The 22,358-nt window shown below is 52.8% G+C and overlaps 1 protein-coding gene across 3 annotated transcripts in view; it reads left to right on the top strand.

Annotated features, from left to right (window-relative positions):
- Window positions 1-22,358, top strand: part of TRAPPC12 (trafficking protein particle complex subunit 12) — a 69,225-nt gene that overhangs the window by 31,717 nt on the left and 15,150 nt on the right. For all 3 annotated transcript variants that reach the window (XM_059132769.1, XM_059132770.1, XM_059132768.1), the window contains exons 6-7: window positions 11,538-11,650; window positions 21,494-21,566. In XM_059132769.1, coding sequence (XP_058988752.1) covers window positions 11,538-11,650; window positions 21,494-21,566 — 186 coding nt within the window. The remainder of the gene's footprint in view (window positions 1-11,537; window positions 11,651-21,493; window positions 21,567-22,358) is intronic.

The following is a 22,358-nucleotide window of genomic DNA, read 5'->3' as shown; positions in this document are numbered from 1 at the left end:
TCCGGAGCCCCTGCCCTTCTCCACCCGGCTTTCAGGAGCGCGCCTTGGTGCCGCTGGTGCCGAGCTTCCTGTAAACTGAGGTGTGAGGCTTCAGGGTCAGGTGCGGCGCTCCCTGTCACCCCAAGCCTCAGTTTGGAGGACATACATTCCCCAGGAAAACACGCTTCTGATTTTGCCGGAAATTAAATTGCACTGGGATGTGGATAAAGAGAAGATGGTAGCCATGCGTCACTAAGCAGCTAATTTAAATTATGAAATAGACATAAATCCTCCGTACGTCATCGCTAAAGTGTGTGAACATTCGTCCACAGCAATATGCTGACGGTTTCCTAATTTTTTTCTCATTTTGTGATGTGACAAGCTTAAATGCAGGATTTTGATTCATTCATTTCATTTTAACTTGCAGTATATAAGCAAAACAAGTCATTAGGATATGCTTTAAAGAGGAGGCGATACCACTATAAACAAATAAATAAGTTTCATGAACGAGCTTTAATATATTTTATTTAAATATCAGGCATGATTTTTACACATTCACAGTATTCATAGCAAATTTGTCCTGAGTAAAAATCATGAAGTGCTTTGTTTTGTTCTTTAGATTTTCATCCCAGAAAGGAAGAGTATCGCGGTCTGGTACATGTCCAGCTGCTCCGTAGCTGAGTTCTGCCTGTCTCCAGGGTGGAGCGTGTGTTTCCAGAAGCTCCACACTGTCCCTTACTGGGTTTGAACGCTCCCTCCTGCTTGAAAGAACAGCGGAGAGCATTGAGCCACTCCAGGCTCCACCCTGTCCCCAGGCCCCTGTCCTTACTGCTTCCTCCTGTCAGACGCCACCGCTGGCCCCTGTTGCTCAGGGCCCCAGAGGTCAGAGGAGGAGCTGCTGCGTCGGGCCCTCGCTCGCACTTTCGACAGCCGGGGAGAGTGTTGCTTGAGCCCAGACCCGGTGATGAGCAGCGAAGCAGTGGGGCCTGAGCAGGGTTGACACTTCAGGGGCACACTAGGCCACCAAGCTCTCCCTGTCCTTGTCACCAGGTGCAGGAAACTCCAAAGATCAGCGCTGGTGGTGAGGTAGAAGCTGTCAAACGAAGGGACAAGCTCCACGGGACACATGGCCTCTGCGTCCAGGGGCAGAGAGAAAGAAAGATAGTGTATTGTAAGGTTCGTTCTTTCCGTAGCGCTCTGATTTTGAGGCAGAAGTCCCCTTCCCGTGAGCTCTAACTCCGGCCTGTAGGGCCCTCTCTGACCTGGAGACGCCGGTGCACGGGTTGGTTTGCACGGTTGGCCGCGTTGGGTCTTTCCGTGTCACTCGCTTCCTGTTTGCCCCATTCTTACCACTTCTGTCCCTGGGAAACCCAGTCTGGGGTGCCGCTGGTTTGAGGCCTTTCTCATCTTCATTCGGCCAAAACTGAGTATTTGGCAATTAAGTACTTCTTAATTGAGAAATTAAATACTTAATTAGTAAATTGAGTAAAAATACTCAATTAAGTACTTAATTGGCAAGTTTCTTTGTTCAATTAATTGAACAACTTTTAAATACAAAAAGGAATTTTATTAAACACTCAAATAATTAATAAATATTAACATTTTTTCCACATTTACCTCAGCTATTTGTGTAATAAGCTCGGGGATGCGTTACCGACGTGGCCTTTCATGTGCCTCAGTCCCGTTCCCCTCCCAGAGGAGTCACTCCCGTGCGTGTGTCACGTATGCTCATGAGTCTTGTTTTCATGCCACGGCACGCACACGTGTGCACACAGACGTGTGAAAGTGTCTGTAGACGTTGTAAATGCACACTGCAAGCACACGTGTGCACACCGACGCGTGAATGTGTCTGTAGACGTTGTAAACGCACACGGCACGCACACGTGTGCACACAGACGCGTGAAAGTGTCTGGAGACGTTGTAAACGCACACGGCACGCACACCTTTCTTCGCTTGCATTCTCCCACAGAACGTTGTCCGTTTCCGTCCACATCCTACAGAGGGACTCGTCGGAGGTTCCACTTCCGGGAGTGACATGCGTGACAGTCCTGAACAACCGTCCTTGGTCGCATCCCTGTGCACACATTCTTGCGCGTCTCTAAGGCACACGTTAAAAGTGCCACTACCTGGCTGCATGGCGTTTGTATTTTCAAATTTTTTTTTAAGAATTCATTTATTGCTTAGAGCGTGCGCACAAATAGGCGCGTGGCAGGAGGACAGGGAGAAGCAGGCTCTCCGCCGAACAGGGAGCCCGACGTGGGGCTCGATCCCAGGACCCCGGGGCCATGACCTGAGCCGGAGGCAGCCGCTTAACCGCCTGGGCCCCCCAAGCGCCCTGTATTTTCAGTGTTACGAGAAGTAGCCAGATTGCTTTCCGAAGCAGCTGTGGTGATTCACACTCCCAACGCCACAGCCTTAAGAGGTCTTGTTCCCGCACCTGTGAATCCGTCGTTACTGGCCAGGCTTCCGTCTGGTGGCTCTGAAGGTCTGACCTCACTCTTCAGCGTCATGCTCCTGCGTGAAATGCCTTTTGTACGTGGAAGCGGCCGCTGGGGCTTCCTCTGCAGGGCTCACTCCCAGGGCGGGTCTGTGTTCCCGTCGGTTGTCTTCTGCTGCCGGCCTGTCGCAGTTCCTCACATATTGCGAGTATTTAATCTTTTGCCTTTTGTGACTCTTGCGAACATCCTCTCCTGCTCCGGGAGTACTGTTTCCAGCGCTAGAAGATACTGTAATTTCGACGTACAAACGTCCGCAGCCTGTCACGTTTCGGAGTGTCTTCACCTTGCTTGGTGAAAAGTGTCCGAAGTAGTGGGGAACCGGACCAGGCAGGCTGGAACAAGCGAAGCGCCCACCACACAGCTTTCTGGAACATTCTCCTCTCTGAGCCCCTGTGCATGGTTGCTGTGAGCACCCTGGGGGTGTGGAAGTAGCTTTACGAGGCGGGTTAGTGGAAGAGAGAGTGTGTAGCAGCTCACGCGCCCAGGGCCCGGAGCCTCGGAGGGCCGAGGCGACGCAGAGCTCCCCAGGCTGTGCGTCAGGCGCTGTCACAGACCGTTCCTCGCGTGTTCCCCGAACGTTCCCTGACCCCCGGCTCCCTGCCGCCTCAGCTTTCTGTAATGGGAACAGACGGGGTGCGCATTCGGCTTCGTGAGCATTCCCACATGGGTCCGGCCTCCTTGACCCTGTAGACAGCCGCCCCACGACTCCCTCCACACGCCGGGAGCAGTCAGCCTCCTCTGGAAGCCCACTGCCACCCCATCTTTTGCGGCAGGGGTCGCAAGAGGAAATGGCAAGGGGGTTGTGGGCCCCAGCCTCTTGCCAAGATTAAGAATGTTTTTGTTTTTTGTCTTTAATGTTGACCACTGAGGAATGACTGGGAGTGATAGGGTTTAGCACACCTGTCCAGACCCTGCACACGGTTTCCCTTTGGAGAGTCGTTCTTTGTATGCTTGTAATCACCTTCTCTCTTTAATTTGCTTTTAATTAAATCATATTTAGTCTGTAATTGTTAATCCTGGAGCACACTGCTCTGCCTTCTGAAGGGCTTGTCTTCATGAGACTTGTAGGCGGGGGTTGTACCTACGGATGACGCAACGAGATCATTCATTGTGTCTCTTCAATAACGTCTTGTTCTGGTGTGGCGTGTCTGTGACAGTGGATGAACCAGGGTCAGCACGTGGTTGACAGCTGTTGATGGTTACGTTGGGGCTCGTGCTGTGTATCACTCGTGTTGTGTGTGCATCTGCACAAACACTGAAGTGTGCATCCCCGACGCGGGTGGGGTCTCCATCGTTTAGATCCGCGACTTGTCGGACAGTGAAATTGCCCAGCGTCCCAGCACCATCTTTTTAATCCGCTGTGTGGAATTCTCTCTCTTGTTCAAAAGAAAGAGCCGTGATGAAAGTGGGCGGGCAAAGCTTACACGGCGCTTTGGGTTTTCAAAGTGCTTCTCGACATTAAAGAGTTCACTCAACTTTCTCTGCGTCTGGAGGAAAACTTTGAAGCCAAAGGTGGGAAATAAAGTGTATTTTGATGCTGCTTAGTGTGGTGCTTAAGAAACGCAGAGGCAGGGTGTCTGGGTGGCTCAGTGGGTTAAAGCCTCTGCCTTCACTCGGGTCATGATCCCAGGGTCCTGGGATCCAACCCCGCATTGGGCTCTCTGCTCAGCCGGGAGCCTGCTTCCCCCACCCCTGCCTGCCTCTCTGCCTGCTTGTGATCTCTGTCTGTCAAATAAGTAAATAACATCTTTAAAATAAATAAGCGCAGCAGCTCCTCTCAGCTCCACACAGACCCACACAGTCTAGGTCTGTGTGCTGAGTGGGAATTCTTAGAGCTGCGTACGATGGTGTCCTATGAAATCGTATTTCGGGACTGAGTCCTGACAGGTGCCAAGTCAGACCGAAACTGCTGAGGCAGACACTTGACTTGGGCGCTGCCCTCTTACCCTTCCTCACCTCCGCCCTCCTCCGGAAGTAAAGGTGGATCGTCACTGGTCTCTCGTCCTCTGCTTCTCTCCGGAGTCACGTGGTTCACATTTCTGGTTCCCAGTCCACATCTGAAAGCTCTTCTCCAGCGCGTCACCATACGTGATGGCTCAGAACTGATTGCTCAGCGTGCTTCAAACGTCTCGTTTTGTTTTCTGTGACAAAATTAGTTCACCTCTTGGAGTTCACCTCTTTTGCTCAGGTCACATTTCCAGTTTTTGCCAGAGCTCTTGGGCATTTATCATTCGATGCCTATTTTCCTCACTCTGAGCAAGCTGGTTATTAATTTTACTTCTTTTCACAGGCTCTTCATTTTAATAAACTTTGGCATTTCCAGTCTTTTCCTAGAAGAAATCCTTATAGACATGGAAGTGTTCCATTTGGGGTTCCATTGCTATCATTAGAACACCCCTGACCCGGGGCACCTGGGTGGCTCAGTGGGTAGAGCTTCTGCTTTCAGCTCAGGTCATGATCTCAGGGTCCTGGGATCGAGCCCCACATCGGGCTCTCTGCTCAGCAGGGAGCCTGCTTTCCCTCTCTCTCTGCCTGCATCTCTGCCTACTTGTGATCTCTCTGTCAAATAAATAAATAAAATTTTTAAAAAAGAATGTTTAAAAAAAGATCACCCCTGAGCCTGTCTCACTCAAGAACGGCTGCAGTGACAGACCGGGTCACACACAGCCCTCCCAGACTCCCGTGGAGGCGGCATGTCGGTGGCTTGTGCACCAGAACGGCCCTGGATTTCCCGTTTACCTAATAAATCACCGGGAAACTTCAGGAGATGCTCCGTTTGCTTGTGGGACTTTGTAATTTAAAACGCAGAGCCAGGGGCACCTGAGTAGCTCAGTCAGTGAAGCGTCTGCCTTCGGCTTGGGTCATGATCTCAAGGTCCTGAGATCAAGTCCCCTGTCAGGGTCCCTGCTCGGTGAGGGGGGTGCGTCTCCTTATGCCCCTCCCCCTGCTGATGTGCCTCTGAGCTGGCTCTCTTTCAAGTAAATAAATAATCTTTTAACACAATGCAGCATTGAAGGTGCGGGCAGTTTTGTTGAGGACTGTTCTTACAGTGAAGGCGGGGACACCACGTTCTTTGTCAGCCAGAGCCATCCAGCGCCCCGTGTCCCAATAACTGGGCAGTGAAAGAAGAGACGCCAGCGGTGCGGCTCCTCCTCAGGCTGTCGGAGAATCGAGAACAAGGCAAGACCAGCAGAGCCGAGGGAGATGTCCGGGGAAACACGTGCAGCGCCGTAATGCCCGAGCAGAGTCCTCTGATTGTGTGCTGTTAGTGCAGGCCAGAGGGCCCGTGCGTCCCCTGTAGGTGCTCTGCTGGGCGTCTGCACAGCTGGGCCTCACGGCAGGGTGGCCCCGTCCCAGAAGCCCTGCCCTGTCCCGAGGACGCCCATCTGCCCAGCACACGGCAGAGTTGTGCTACTGAAGGAAGGGGCACCCCCTGCACAGAGAAGCTAAGTGTCTCCACTTGTCTGAGTCTGTTCTCTGCCCAGCATGAGGCCTGCTTCATTTCTGAGTCCTCTCTGCCTCTGTGCTTCGCAGTGTGGGCTCGCTGCATGGCAAAGGACCCTCGGAAATGAATTTTATAGGAGTATTTTCATTTAATGTTTCCTAAATGATTAATGAGAATGCTTCCAGCAGCCTGGAGTTAGGGCGTGACTATACTTGGGAATCTTCTAGAAAAACAGATCCACTGGGAATGATTTGTCCTCATAGATACTGACTAGCCCTGTATTTCAAGGCACGCTGTCCCTGCAGGAGAGAGGCCTCGGGCTCGTGGGAAAAGCGTGCACATTTCAGCACTCAGCACCCCTCAGCCTTGAGGGTTTCACGGAGTCCCAGCGTCAGACACCGGAGGTGGGGTCTGGCCGGACTAAGGCAACCAGGTAAAGGTGCTTTGATGTGCTTTTCCTTAAAAGTCCAAACACCCAGATTCGTGTCACCGGGAGCCACGTTGAGTGCGACCTGCGGCCACCCCGCCCGGGGCTCTCTGCCGACAGTGTGGTGCCCATGCTGCGAGGGGCACGGGACTGGCAGGTGCACACGAGCAGGGACAGAGAGGTCCGCAGGCCGCGCCCAGAGGGCGCAGTACTGCCAGCCCGAGTGGACAGCAGTGCCCTCTCTGCCCCAGAACCCCAGGCACATCCTGTCTGCACGGGAGAAGCGGGGGACAGAGGCCTCATGGCGGCAGGGGATCCGGGACTCCGCCGAGTTGTTCCCTCTCACTGTTACATCAGGGCAAGGGAGCACGTGTTAGTAGTTCTAAAATAACATGCTGTGTTTTTTCTTAACATAAAAGAATTTTTGCTTCACTAGTATTAGTTTTGTGATTTTATGTGTGTCCCCACATTCAAGGAAGACGTGGGTGAATTTTGTCTTACCCCCCCGCCATGAGAAAGCCGCTGTGAGAGCTGCTGTACAGATGCAGGACCGAAGGGAACCGAGAAACCCTATATCAGGGGCAGGAGTGTGGGTCGCCTCTTCCCCGGGCCGGCTCTGCGCACAGGGGCCGACGCGCAGACGTGCCCAGCAGGGCTCACATGCACTCACGGTTCTGCACTCTCCCATCTCCTCGCCCCGGTCCACCTCTGAACACCTTGTATTTGTCCTAGAAAGAGCAGCCAATAGCGGGGAAACATCATGTAGCTAAGGAGGGAGACTTGCACCATGCGATGTGTGATGGATATTGTGATGCTGACGGCCAGTCGGGGCTGGGCGTGTGCAGGCACGTCCAGGCAGGTGCAGATGGCAGCTGGGTGGCCCTGGGGCTGGGACGCTTTAAACTCACGTCAGGGAGGTCGTGGGTTGGAGCAGGGCTTTTTCAGTGTTCCTGCACGCTCAGGGCCCCCGGAGCCTAGGCAGAGACAGGGTCTCACAAGGTAGGTCCCCACAGAGCCCCAGTCAGCAGTTGGGGGAAGGACCATGCTGAGAAGTGGGGTTCCGTGCATTTCCCCATATTCCATAGGGGTTCCCTTAGCTTTGAGTTCCCTCGGGTGTCTGATTGCTTTCCGAAATCTGTTGATATCTTCCTCTACCTGCCTGCGTATCTTTATGCAACTAATTAAAATAATTTTAATTTACTTTTCGTCTCCTTCAGCTAAAAGTAAATATTTCATTTGAAGCCGTGAACTTTGCAGCTTCTCATATACCATAAAGAAAATTTTTTTATACAAAAACATTTTTATAACATTCATCAAACTGCAGACCACTTTTCTTTGGTTTAACTATGAGCAGACTGCTTGCTTCACCAGTGGCACTCCACAAGTTCATGTACAAAGTAGCCAGTACTTAGAAAGTATTTTCCGTAAAATTCAATCTATACCTAGTTAGGCACTTAGGTCAGCTCACAAAGGTCTCTTTAACCATTAAATGTATCTTGAATAGAGAACTAATATCACTCCTTCAATTATAACTGGCTACCATATTTAGTATTTCTTTTTTTTTTAAGATTTTATTTATTTTTGTATTTGATAGAGAGAGGTCACAAGTAGGCAGGGGGCTTTGGCTGTGATTGCTTTGGTTCTGCAGATGAAGCTGTGAGATGGACACCTCGGCACTGCGGAGTCTTCCTGTCTGTTCCGGGAGCACTTTCCCGTCATTCACTTCTTCTCGGCCTTCTCTCGCCAGAGCCTTCTGATTTGCCTCATAAACACTTTGTGCATGTATTGCCAGATTTATATCTTCCTATTTTATTTATGTTGGGGTTAACATAAATAGTACTGTTTGGGGATTTTGTTTTGTTTTGTTTTGTTTTTGTTTTGAAGTATTTCTTTCTCTTTTTTTTTTTTTAAAGATTTTATTTATTTATTTGAGAGAGAGTGCGCCAGCCGGGAGGAGAAGCAGAGGAAGAGGGAAAAGCAGGCTCCCCGCTGGGTAGGGAGCCTGACGCGTGGCTGGATCCCAGGACCCCGAGACCATGACCTTCAGTGGCTGAGCCACCCAGGCACCCCAATGCTCTTGTGCTTTTTATTTCAAATTTCAGTTATTCATTGCTGGTGTAAGTCAGACCAGTTGACTTACAGATTAACCTTGTATCTGTTCCTTTACTTGCTTATTTCTTGAGGAAGGTTGTTTTTGTTTTCGTTTTTGTTTTTTATCAGTTCTTTGGGATTTTCCCTGTAGATGATGTTATAATCTGCAAAAACAGTTTTATTTCTTCTTTCTAACCTATACACCTTTTTCCCTTTTTTTTTTTTTTTTTGGTCTTATTGTATTAATTGGGACTTCTAGTATCATGTGCAGTAGGAGTGGTAAAAAGAGGACATCCTTTCCGTGTTCAGGATCTTAGGGGGAAAACATTTAGTTTCTCATCGCTGAGGCTGCTGTTAGCTATAGGTTTCTGTAGATGTCCCTTATCAAGTGGAGGAAGTTCTCCCTTCCTTTGCTGAGAGTTTTTATCACGACGCATTTGGTCAGATGTGGTTTTCGCATCTGGTGGTACACCATGGGCCTTTTCTTGTTTAGCCTCTTTGATGTGGTGGGGTACAATGATTTTTGAGTGTTGGACCGGGCTTTCGTAGCTGGAATAAATCCCACTTGGTCATGGTATATAATTCTTTTTATGCACCTTTGGGTTTAATTTGCTAATTTTTTGTTGGATTCTGTTTAATTGGATTTGATCTGCTGATTGTTGATGATATCTGTATCTGCATTCCTGAGCCGTACTGGTCTGTAGTTTTCTTTTCCTGTGATGTCATTGTCTAGTTTGGGTATTAACGTTCTGCTAGCCTCATAGAATAGATGAGGCAGTGTCCCCTCTGCATCTATTTCCTGGAACAGAGTGGAGAGAATTGGTATCATTTCTTCCCTAAATGGTTGGTGAAGTTCACCAGTGAAACCATCTGGGCCTGGTGCTTTCTGTTTTGAAAGGTTATTATTTCTTGGTTTAATTTTTAAGTAGATAATTGGCCTATTCAGATTATCTCTTCCTTTTTGTGTGATTATTATTAAATTGTATCTTTGAGGGAATTAGTCCATTTCATCTAGGTTACAAAATTTGTGGTCATGGAGTTCCTCATGGTATTCCTTTATTATCTTTTTAATGTCCATGTAATCAGTAGTGATGACCTCTCTTATATTTCTGATATTAGTAATTCATGTTCTCTCTTTCATTTCTTTGTTAGCCTGGCTAGAGGCTAATCAGTTTTAGTAATTTTATCAAAAAAACAACTTTGAGTTTTATTGGTTTTCTCTGTTGATTTCGTGTTTTCAATGCCATTGAAATGTGCTCTAATTTTTATTTTCTTTTTCTTCTATATTGCATGCCTCTCTCTAGTATTCTAAGGTGGAACATGCGGATTTTGAGATTTTCTTTCTTTTCAAATATATTCATCTAATGCTGTAAAATGCCCTCCTAGCACTGCTTTTGCAGCATCTCACAAATTTTGATAAGTTGTACTTTAACTCTCATTTAGCTCCAAATGACTTTGCATGTCCTTTTAACCGCAGACACGTCCTCGGGTGCGAGGGCACTCGTGGTGTGCACAGCTCGTGCTTCTGCCACCTCGTCTTGTATTCAGCTCATTTACAAACTGGTTTGGGAACGTGCAGTCGAAGGTTGTGTCTGTGCTTATCCTACAGAACTTACAGAGTTCTAGAGGTATTCTCTGTCTGCAGGTGAATTCTGACCCACGCGGGAATGATTATCACCTGCTCTTGACTTCATACGAAGGGTTGGAAATGACACCACGAATGCGTGGCCCGCCAGGGTAGCGCAGTCCTGTAGTGAGTGATGCTCACGGTCAAGATGCTTCTTTCCAGGAACCGGAGACAGCTCATTTCAGAATGGAAATTCAGTCATTCATCCTCTTCAGACATAGGAATTATGTAGTGCTCTAGTGTTTTAAAAAAATTTTTTTAAATTCAGTAACTGTCATCTTTCTTTTGTCCGGACTTACAATCGCCACAGAAGCTGCAGTTTGCGGAGTTCCTTGTTTCTGACTTCCCTGTAGGTCTTCCTTCCGTCTTCGTTAAACGCCACCGAGTGTCCCGGCATGTCCAGGAAGGGGCAGCTCGTGGTGTGGCTCGCGGTGCACTCGCCCTGGCGATTAGCGGTCCGGCGGGCGTGCAGAGGACGGCGAGGCTGAGTCGCCGGCATGTGTCCTGTAGCTTGTTTGCTGACCGTCTCCAGACTGTACTTCGCACGCAGACATTTCCCTCTAGTCTGCTGGAAGAGCCTCCTCTGACTCTGCAGGGTCGCCCCGTGTTGCCCCCTGCACGTCCATTATCTCCTGTGTGAGCAGCGCAGGCTGTTGGTTATTTAATGGTTTTATGTACTTCGTGTACAGACCGTATGTCAGATTCCAGTCCTGGGAGAAGAGATATGGCATCAATAAAGACATCCCCTCATCCTGGGAGACGTAGCCACAACCAGACACCGTCTCAGGTCACTTCGGGGGCAGCCCTTCTTCGGAGAGCTGCCCTGTCCCCCCGCAGCTCGCTCGCCGACGGTCCCCGGGGGCCGGGCCTGGGGGCGGAGTTTTCATGTGCAGCTCCCTTGCCTGCTGTCGGGCACCTGTGACAGAGCCTTTGCCCAGAGCCACACACACACGCGGGCACGCACACACGTGTACACGCACTCACACGTCACCGAGTCAGGCTAAGCTCCAGCCTCGACCTGGGCCCGAGACTCCCCTTCACTCGCATTCCTTGCCTCATCCTCACGTGCTCGCAGAGCATCCTTTCGGGGTCTCCTTCTAGGGACGCCAGCCTAAGTCAGCAGCCTCCCGCTTGAGCCTGTCATACCAAAAACGCATTTCAGAAATCCTTGAGTGTTTTGCGGCTTCTTTTACTGGAGGAGGAGGCAGCCCCTAGTTAAAGCACAGCTTCGGCAACAGTAGGGACCTCCGCCTTTCTCCTCTGGCCGTTGTCTAGAACGTACGTCTACACGGCTTTACTGAGAAAACCGGCAGGTATTTTATCACTGGCATCGTTAGATATTTTACCAAGAAATGCAGGGATTGTGTCGGCCCGTCTGCGGGGACATTGGCTGTTCCCTCCTTGAAGTGTGTGAGGTATGGAAGCGTGCAGAAGGACCACGGACTGACTCAACTCTGATTCTGATTCCAGGCTCCATGGTCCCCTTCTCCATGCGGATCCTGCACGCGGAGCTTCAGCAGTACCTGGGGAATCCGCAGGAGACCCTGGACAGGCTCCACAGAGTGAAGGCAGTCTGCAGCAAGGTAGCGATGGCTCCGTGGTCACCTGCTTTGTCCCCCTCCCCCCCCCCCCCCGACGGAGAGTGCGCACCGCGTCCCTTCCTGCCCAGCCCCTCCCGATGACTGCCGTCGCCGCTGCCCCAGAAAGGGGGCCCCAGTGCACCCTGACCCGTACGCTTTGTTCTCGCTGAAATCGCTTTAGGGGACAGTGAGTGTTTTTTGGCAGCACTTTGGGCCCGAGATCCTTGTTCCTTAGTTGTTGCTGTTGTGGAGGGACGATGACCACACAGTATTGCGTCTGTCTCGGGGGTACCGCGCAGGGACTCAGCGGCTGTGGACATTAGGGAATCCTCGCCGTGGAACGCTGTGACGGTGACGCTGGCTGTTGTCTGTGCTGTCCGTTAGCTTCCTGTGTCTTAGTTACTGTCCACCTGAGGGTTTACCCCTCTTGGTCCGCGTCACCTGTTCTAGTCTTCCCCTCCCCCTGGCAACTGTCAGTTTGTTCTCTGCGTCTGAGTCTGCTTCTGTTTTGTTCGTTTTGTTTTTTAGATTTCACATGTGGGTGAACGCATAGTGTTTCTTTGACTTATTTCACTCGGATGCCCATCCGTAGAGCCACCCATGCCGCAGACGGCAAGCTTTCACTCCCCGACGGCTGAGTAGTACTCTGTCGTGTGTCCGCGCCGCACCGTTTTTACCTGCTCGTCCGCTGACCGACATGCAGGTGGCTGCCACGCGTGGACTGTTAGCATACACGGTCTTGTAGTGAACATAGAGGGGCACACGTCTTTTTGAATTCACGGTTTCATTTTCCTCAGATAAGTGCCCAAAAGCAAGCTTGCTGGATCGTACACTAACTCTGTTTTTAATTTTTTGAAGAACCTCCATGTTGTTTTCCAGAGCGGCTGCACCCGCTTGCGCTCCTCCGGCGACGCACACGGTGCCGCTTTCTTCACGCCCTCCCGACCCTTGTTTTTTCTCGCCTTTGATACCGGCCGTTCTGAGAGGTGTGAGGTAACACCGCGTTGTGGTGTTGGCGTGCATTTCCACGACGGTGAGGGACGCGGCGGCTCTTTCCATGTGCCCGTTGGCCGTCCCCACGTCTTCTTTAGAAAACTGGTCTGTTCGGGCCCTCTACCTGGTTGAGTTTTTTTACGTTGACTTTTCTGAGCTCTTTATATATTTTGGATATCAGAGGCATCATTTGCAAATACCTTCTCCTGTTCAGTAGGTTACCTATTCAGGTTTTGCTGATTTCCTTCGCTTTGCAAAAGCATTTTAGTTTGATATAGTCCCATTTGTTTATTTTGGGGTGTTTTTTTTTGTTCTTGCCTAAGGAGACAGATCCCCAAAAATATCACTAGTACTAGTGTCAGAGAGCTTCCTGCCTATGTTTTATTCTAGAAGTTTTATGGTTTCAGGTTTTACATGGAAGTCTCTATCCATTTTGAATTCATTTCTCTGTCTGGTCTAAGAAGGTAGTCTGGTTTCATTCTTCCGCATGTGGCTGTCCGGTTTTCCTGACCGTGATCGGAAAGACTGTCTCTTCCCCGTTGCATATGCTTGTGGCCTTTGTCGCAGATAAAGTAACCGTAGAAGGACGGCTTGCGTCCTCAGCTCTGTCCGACTGCATTGCTCTGTGTGTCTCTTCTTGTGCCGGGACCAGACCGTTGGGGCTATTAAGCTTCTCGTGTAAGAAACCAGGGACTGTGATTCCTCCAGCTTTGTTCTCTTTCTCAAGACTGCTTTGGCTGGGGGTCTTCTCTGTTTCCGTATGAATTATAAGTCGCTTATTCTAGCTCTGTGAGAAGTGCCATCGGTGTTTCGGTAGGAATTGTGTTGATCCGTTGGGGATTTCGACAGGACTCTTCTGGGCCTCAGCATAGAGTCTCTCCGATTCTCGCACCATCGCCGGTTCCTCTCGTCGCTGTCTCCCAGCTCCCTGAGTACAGGGCTTTCACCTTCGCAGCTAAAATTATTCGTGGGTATTTTATTCTCTTTTATGTAGTTGTGAATGGGGTTATTTTTTTAATTTCTCTTTCTGATAATTTGTTCTTCTTGCATACAAATGCAGCACATTTCCACATACTGATTTTGTATCCTCTAAGTTTAATGACTTCATTTATTGGGTCTAATAGTTTCCAGGTGATGCTTTAGGGTTTCCTGTGTGCGGGATCGTGTCATCTGTGAATAGTGACAGCTTTAGTTCTTTCCGATTTGGAGGCCTGTCATTTCTTGTCTGATTGCTGCAGCAGGGACTTCCAATAATAGGTTGAGTGAAAATGGCTAGAGCGGGCAGCCTTGGCTTCCTTCTCGTCTCAGAGGGAACGCTCTCAGTACGTGACCACCGAGCACGTTAGCTCTGGACTTGTCGCACGTGGCCGTCCTCCTGTTGAGGTCACTCCTTCTGTACCCACTTCGTTGAGAGTCTTTATCGTAAACGGACGTTGTGTCACATGCTGCTTCTGCATCTGTGGGGACATCGCGGGTCCTCCTTCGTGCGCATGGCGTGTCGCATTGACGGACTCGGGGTATTGCACCCCCGGACTGCGTCCCACTTGCTCACAGCGTGTGACCCTCTCACTGTATAGTTGAATTCCGTTTGCTCGTACTTTGTTGGGGACTTTGGTATCTGTGTTCATCAGAGATGTTGGCCTGAGACTTTCTTTTTTGTTTTTCTCCTTCCCTGGTGTCTTTGTCTGATTTGGGTATCAGGGTAATTCTGGCCTCGTAGAATGAGCTTAGAAGTGTTCCTTCCTCTTCAGTTTTATGGAATCGTTGGAGAAAGATATGTGCTCTTTTTAAAACGTTTGGTGGGATACACCTGTGAAGCCGTCTGATCCTAGACTTGCGTGTGTTGGGAGTTGCTTGATTACCGATTCAGTTTCATTACTGGTAATTGGTCTGTTCGGATCTGCTGTTTCTTGCCGATGCAGTCTTGGAGGAGTGTATGTTTCTAGGAATTTATCCATTTCACCTAGCTTGTCCAGTCTGCTGGCATGTGATTCTTCTTTAGTGTTACCGGTCGATCAGAAGCTGGGATGTACTCTCCTGTGTAAGCATCACGTGCCCTTGAGTGTGGCGGACCATCCACGAGTCCTGCAGATGCTGCGGGGCCCTGCCTTGTGCCTCACAGGGACACTGGCACAGTCTTTAACAAGATAATGGTTTAAAACGTTCCGGAATCAAAGCAAATTATATTGTATAACGACAGTTGTCATTCATAATACTGGCTCCAAAGGCTGATGAGATTCAGAAGTGCTTTCTGAATTGTTCTTGGTTGGGAAGTAACAATTATGTAGAAAGCACCAAGCGACATCAACAGAAGATCAGATCATTCCCTCTAGTGTGATTAGGAGGAGATGCCGGATTTTGAGTCTCTCCATCGCCAGATAATCCCCCTGGGTGAGCTTCCTCTCCTGCTGGGCGGCCCCGTGGCTCCCCTACAGGTGCCCCTTCCCTTCGCCCGCTGGCCCCATACACAGGGAGGCTGGTTCCGACTGGATATGCCCCCCAGGCACTCTGGAGCCCGAAGAGGTTTGTCTTTTTCCTTTCTCTTTTTTTGGAAGACTATACTTTGTTTTTTAAGTTTGTTTATGTAACGTGTATTGTATTACCATTTGCAGAGAGGTAGGAGAGTTCAGTGATTCATCAGCCGCATACAACACTGTTGCGTGTGTGACGTATGATGTCACTCACACGTGGGGTTTAAGAGAGGTTTGTGTCTGACCCAGCTGTGCGTCAGGACGGTTCTGACTGGGCTCGTTCACCTGGCAGGTCTGTCTGGGCACCTGCTGTGCATGGCAGGGGGAGTGGGGTGGAGACCGTACACCTGTGTCCTCTGCAAGCGTCCTGGGCAAGTGCTTGTCTTACCCCACCGTGTTCTGTTCAGGCCTCTCGTCAGTACATCCTGGTCATGCAGAATTACCTGGCAGGAGGTCTGTGTTCAAGCCAGAGTTCATTTACTCAAGACGGACAAAATCTGAAAATAGGAGAAGCCAGCACAGCACTCTTGGGACAGCGTGGCCTTGGTGGGTTCAGGTCAGTTCTGTGGCTGGATCGCTTGTGCGCAGGTCTGCTCTTGGCGCGGCCCGTGGTCCTCGGCCTTCCCCTCGCAGACGAGAGGTCAGAGATTAGGCCCCCGGACTCGGAGGTCCCATCCAACACTAGCAGGCTGGTTTTCTGAGTCCATCACAGCCAGTGGGAAACCCAAGGAAAGATTTAAACCAGAGGCTGTTGGCCAGCACGGTTCCCGGCATGCTCTGTGCTCCTTCCTGGGTCTCTCAGCCTCCCCCTGCCCCCGGCTGTGCCAGAGGTCAAACACCCGTGGTGACCATGCTGGTCATGGGGTCGCCATCAACAGGCGAGCTGCGGTCACACCGGAACAGGTGCTGTGCCTTGTGTCACACCCTCGTCACCTCCATTACTGCTCCCAGTGGCTCTTGAGGTCATGGCGTCCCCGTTGTGCAGCTGTGGAGACGGAGCCTCACGGACTGAGTCACCAGGCTGGGAAGGTGAACTGGCAGAGGAGCCTGGGCTCAAACAGGTCGCCTGGTTCCAGAAACCGGGTCCCTGCTCGTCCGTGGAGTCAAACTGCAGCCGCCTGCTCCCCGCACGTGCGCCGTGTTCCTGCCGCCTTGGGGTGGGGCCACTCCCGCTGCCCGCGCTCTGCCAGAGGTTGGTCCCCGTGGGTCTAGGGAACGGAGGGATGTTCGCTCTTCGCCGGGGAGGAGGCCAAACCACGACGTAGCGTCTCCTCGGGTGACAGTCTCCACCGGCCCCTCCCTCGGTTTTCCTTCCCCCGCCTGCAGCCCTGTCCCAGCCTCCTGCCTGCCCCGGGCCGGCGGCGCTGAGGTCTGGGGCACGGGCTCAGCACAGCCCTGGCACACACGGCTTGGCCCGGCAGTGTCCGGCGGTGGGCGTGGAGCCGGGCCACCCGCTCGGGTCTTCAGCACAGATGGGGACAGGCGGGAGGTCAGTGCCGGGACTGCGTGTGGCAGCCTCGGACCGATCAGGAGCCTTGACGCTGGTCTGAGATGCTTTCCTCAAGGACGGTCTGCAAACCCGAGTCCTCGTTTCTGCGCAGAAAGCGGAGTTACTCGGTTCACATTCCCTGAAGAGCTCTCTGTCTTATGTTTCCGGTGTTCGAGTGGTGTCTGTTGCTGGTCTTCAGGGTCATTGTTGCGGGCCGGGGCTCTCAAGTGAGATGCTTGGGGCAGGGTGAACGTGGACACCCAGGTGGTGCAGGGCTGCCACCCCTCGGGAAGGAGGCAGCTGGGGCACCTCAGGCTGCTGGAGCACGCTGCTGTCTGTGCCGGCAGTCGCTCTGAGCCGTGCCGTCCGGTCGTTGCCCGGAGCGCAGGCCCCTTCGTGGAGCCCCAAACGGGAAGAGACCGCCTCCTTCTGCAGCAGCTGCAGGGAGCAGCTGGGGCGGATGAGGAACCGCCACCACCCGTGGCTGCAGCCCAGGGGGCCGGCGTTCTCTGTGCAGGTCGGGGCTCCATCACCCACCTTGGGAGACAGCCCAGTTGGGGGTCTCCCCTTGATTCCACTCTGTGCCACCTTTACCACAGAAGGAGGGCACCGGACATGGGGTGTCCCAGAGACATGGGACCTGGGGCGTCCCGGAGACAGCGGACGTGGGGTGTCCCAGGACCGGCCAGGCCTGGGGTATCAAGGCTTGATGTGGTTTCCAGGTTATCTCGGCCATTACAGCTGTGACGTGGGAAATGATTCGTGACCCAAGACTAGCTGTGGAAGCCAGCCGCAGGGCGGTGGGCCGCAGGGCGGTGGGCCGCAGGGCGGTGGGCCGGTCTCGGACCTGAGTCCCAACCACTGCAGGGAAGCGCAGCTGCTTGTTAGCTGTGCGGGTACCAGGAACACGGGCCGTTTTGTTTTCTTTTCCCAGTCACACGTTGTGTTAGCATGTATTCGTTTTACAATTAGTTGTTCTTTGTTGCCAAAAGCTACACGGGCCTGCAGGGCAACCGGAGGCGAAGGCAGGCCGGTGGTACGGCCGGTGGCAGGAGGCGGCCCAGGGGTGGGTCTGGCTCCCAGTAAGCAGGGCAGCGTGTGGCTCTCTGTGGCGACCAGCCATGGGACAGAGGAGGCCAGGCTTTCCCCAATGTGGAAGACTCCCCAGAGGCTGGTCATAGATTCCACATATCCTACTGGGGAGCCCAAGGTTAGGTCGTGGCGTGGGTCCTGCCGCAGCCCGGCTTCAGCAGCACGTCACTCGTCTCTGCCGTGAGGTCGGAAGTGTTTGGCTAAGTGTGACTACACCAGTGACTGCACCAGACTCGATTTAAACGAGTCTGCCGTGCTCCCAGGGCGTGAAAAGTGGGGACCGCGGTCGGAGCAGCCGGTGCCTCCTTCCTGCGGGCCGGCCTCTGGCTGCCCTGCAGGCTACTCTGCCGTCAGCCCCAAGACACCTTCCCAGGCCGGTTGGGAAACAGCCAGAAGAACACGTGTCTGGCCCTGCTGGCCTGAGTAGATCCAGCCCGTAAATAATGATGCCAGAGTAGCTTGAGGTGTGGGCTGTCGCTGATACAGACCCAAGGCTGTGATTTTGAGCTCAGCTTTGTCCCTCCCACACCCCAGGTGAGCCTGGCAGCGGGCACTGTGTCAGAGAAGTGCTGGTTTAGAGACCCCCCAGCGGAAGGAGTTGGTGGGGGAGACAGGTGTCTGCGTGCTCTGGAAAACTCTAGAAAAAACGCACTCGGCAGTGTCGATGCGGGTTATCTCTACTGATGGGTGCTAGTAAGGCAGAGAAGAGAGCTGTTTCTGGGAAGGGTTAATATCTTCTAAGAGTGGACCCGAGTGGACCCGAGAACGGCCATTGTCAGCCCCACTGGCCAGCGCTTCTCGGGAGCGCTCGAGGAGGCTGGCCATGAGCATGCCAGCGACGTCTGGCCACTGCCAGGCCTCACCTGACCCGGACGGTTCCGCGGCCCCCTTTGCTGCTGCTCCAGCAGAGAGCAAATTGATTGCGGCTCAATCAGATAAGGTGGGAGTGATGGGCGGGTGGGGAGACGTATTTGAGAGATTGGAGACCGCTCCTGCGTGAGAGATTGGAGACCGCTCCTGCTTCCTGGCTCGAGGCGCGTCTCTGCCCTTTGCCGTAGATCCGCAGGCTCCCACTGTGCGTCCCCGGAGAGCACTCGCAGGAGGTGACAGGAGCGTCCTCGTTGTTGGGGATCAGGCTGGGAGAGGCTCAGGCTCCTGGCCCCGTGCATGTTCAGAGTGTAGCTCGCGGGAGCCCCCAGGTGTCCCTGTCATTGGGGTTTTGCAAGATTTGTCTTAACTCGTGGTGGAAATTTACACCCTTAGACGCGTCAGGTTGCATCCTTGCAAGTCTTAGGATGTGGGCTTGGGAATGTGGGCCGCGCCCTCGGCAGCTGCGACCTAGCATGAAATCTGATGCCCCAGAAGTGAACCAGGAGGCACGGAAGTTAGGGACCGGTACAGCCCGACTGGGGCGGCTAGCCCAGCAGGGAGCGGGCCTCGGTGGAATGAGGAGGTCTGGAATTCTGCGTTCCACACTTGGGTATCTTGGCGTTGTGTAGTCTCTCCTTCTGTGACCTGCATGGAAAGCAGAGAACGTTCTTTCAGGGTTTGAACTCCCGGAGGACAGTGTCTGTCCACAGCAGTGGTTGGGAGGGGCTAGAGTCAGGCAGGCGGGGAAGCTTTCCTGGCGGAGTTGATACGTGAGAGCCCCGAGCTCCTCATCTGTAGATGTGGGGGGTCACCAGCTGCCTCGGGGCTGTGTGCAGTTTAGATCGGGGTGTAGACCAGCGACTTGGCGTGGTGCCTGGTCCATGAAGTGTTTAATATTTCTTGAGTGGCTTGAAGCAGCTCCAAGAAACCTCTTTTCACTTTGGAAAGCCTCTTCCAGAAGTTCCCCTAGGAGACTGTGGTGAGGATAGGTAGGTTTCGAGACTTTCTAGAGAAATCCAAGCCCCTGTACGGAAGACTTGCTCTCATTTTGGTCTTGACTCAAGTAGGTTGTTAATCTTTGAGTCCTTGAATTAGGACCAGCCACCAGCTGTCTGTACACTGGATGCTTCGTGCATGAAACCTGTTACCCAAAACTCCCCACTGTCCCCTGCAGCCCGTGACAGTCCACCAAAGGGAGAGGTACGAGGCTCCTTCCCCAGAGCTTTCCCTCAAACTGGCCCCCAGACCATCGGTCCCCAGAATGTTATCCGAAGCTCATTAAAAGTCCAGGGTTTGGGGTCATACCAAAGGCATACAAATCAGAACCTGAAGTTTAGAATACCAGATGCCAAGGTCACATGTGTGCTCCAGGGTCCGTGAACTTAGAGGATTTCTGGAGGAGTGTGAATGGCGTGCTGCTGTGGACCGGGCGGGTGCATCCTGCCTTGCTCGCTGTGGGGAGAGACCCAGGAGTACTTGTCAGTGTCTCACCTGGCCATGGGCCTCCATCATTTCGTCAAGGACAGGAAGTGGGACCTTACCACGGCTGTAGACTAGACAGCTGGGGCTTTGGGCTGGCGGTGTTTGTGTCCCTCCTCTTCGCAGGACTGACGTTCTGGAGGTGAGCACGTGAGGCCTGTGTGAAGTCTGCATGTTGGCATCAGGGGGCGGGGCTCCCGCTTCCTTCCCTGGGACATTTCTGTTGCTGCCCTGCAGCTGCCCACCCTTCGCCTGCCAGCTCTGCCCACACCTCCCTCCGCAGTCACTGCTCCAGCCCCCGGACTCCTGGTGCCCTGTGACTCAGCTCAGGCTGCAGATACGGTAGTCCTGGGGGTGGGTCCTCGGCCACCTGCGGAGAGGCCATGGCGCGAGGCCACCCCGTGACCTTGCTGTCACGGTGTCTGCGGCGTGCCTCTGGGTAGACAGCTGCTCCTCCCCCGCGCCCCACCCCGTGACCGGAGGACACTGCGCCGCCTGTTTCTTCAGCCGTTCTGCGCCTTCGTCCGGTCCGGCCTCCGTTCCAGCCGAGACGCAAGGACTTCCTTTCCTGGTCAGATTGGCTGAAATATGTCATCTCGCCCTGTTTAGACCCTACTAGCTACCCTCTGTGGTTCCAGCTTTGAGCCCAGCGTGTCCAGAGTGAGCGAGGGGCTCCTGCAGGTGCCGACAGGCCCTGCTCACCCTCCCTGCCGTGTCCACGGGGCCCGGGCGTGAGAACGCCCAGAGCCTGTGGCTCACTGAGGGAGACGTTAACTGGCAAGGGATCCCATGCACGAAAGGATTTTTCCCGAAAGCCCGTGCCCTGAGGCAGGAAGGACCGCTCTGACCCAGCGTCTCTTCAGTCGGCACTTTCTTCCTCTCCCCCGAGAAGCCTTCGCTCTCCATGCTCTGCTTCCCTCGTCCTGCGCTCAAAAACACGTTCTCTACCCAGATTCCAGGGGCAACAGCCATTTTTTCTTTCCAAGAAAGGCCTAAACACAAAAGAAGAAACCCAAAGTTAGGACCCAAACCGTGGACACCGTGGAAAGTGACAGTTGCTCTGAGAGTATTTGATACGTTTAAAAAGGCCACACCCGCCGCGGGTCCCTGGAGGAACAAGCCGGGTATTTTCACAGAAGTTAATAATCATCCTCATGTGTAACACGCTTGACGCCTTTCTTACAAAGAGAAAACATCTGCCCGGTGTCTGATGTCTCCGAGAGCTTTATGAGCGCCATAAACCCAGTCTCCAGCACCCGCCAGAGAGGCTTCCCCTCCGCTAGGCCTCCCTGGGGGGCGAATGGAGGTATTTAAAATGTGTCTGTGTGAAACAGCCCTTGACAAATTGGTTTTCATACAGGGAAGTCTGCTCCTCCTAGAATATATTATGACAAAGTCTAGAAGCAAATTCATTTTTTATGATTTTGTTGTTCTTACTTGGAATTACTGCAGATCCTTACAAATTTGGAGCAAGGCTTAGCTGAAGACGGGACCATGAGCAGCATCACACCGGAGAACAGACAAGGTCAGTAGCCAGACTTCTCATTAAATAATTATCGAGAGTTGTCAGAAGATTCAGCCCCGAAGGTTTTCTTGTGTCTCGTCCTTTTTCATGCATTACTCAGTAATGCACTGGTCCTTGCATGAGTTCATTGCGCGTTCCCGAGTTGGGAAGCCAGGCACCGGGCCTGGCACTGTTGGTACATGAAGAGCAGACACAGGCGTGAGGGCTGCCCACAGGCAGCCTCACTGAGTACAGAAGACCCGCCTATACCCAGTAATCCAGAAACCAGTGTGGCTTCCATGCTGGGTAAGTGCTGGGAAGGAGGGGAGCTCAGGCCTTCCTGGAAGGGGTGCTCCTGGGAGGGTCTGCCTGCCAGAGCCACAGCCTTGGCAGGGGGAGTGTGAGGCCCTTTGGGCCTGCCGAGGAGAGGAAGAGATTTGCACACAGCCGAGGCCAGGCCGACAAACTCAGTCTTGTCACTGAGCACTGCCCTGCTGGGAGCCAGCTGCATGTTGAGATCCTGCCGTGTCTTGAGAACAGTAAGGATGAACTAATTGTGCTTCAAAACCCAACTCAAATGGTGCCTCCCACGAAGCCCTTCCCCTGCCCCTCCTTCCTCAGGGCCCGTCCTCCCTGTCCCCCCCAGCATCGGTGCCACTCTGTCGCACCTCCGGGGGCCCGACTCGGAGCGGGCTGTGCTGACCGCTGGCCGGCGTGCCTTATTCCGGCATGCCGTGGGCTTCCTCGGAAGCAGCTCCGGGAGGACCGGGGGGCCAGGAGCAGGCGAGATGGCCCGGGGAGGGGATCGGTCGG

This window comes from Mustela lutreola, chromosome 9, assembly GCF_030435805.1.
Source record: "Mustela lutreola isolate mMusLut2 chromosome 9, mMusLut2.pri, whole genome shotgun sequence".
Taxonomy (NCBI): domain Eukaryota; kingdom Metazoa; phylum Chordata; class Mammalia; order Carnivora; family Mustelidae; genus Mustela; species Mustela lutreola.
This window is presented reverse-complemented; position numbering and strand designations above follow the sequence as displayed.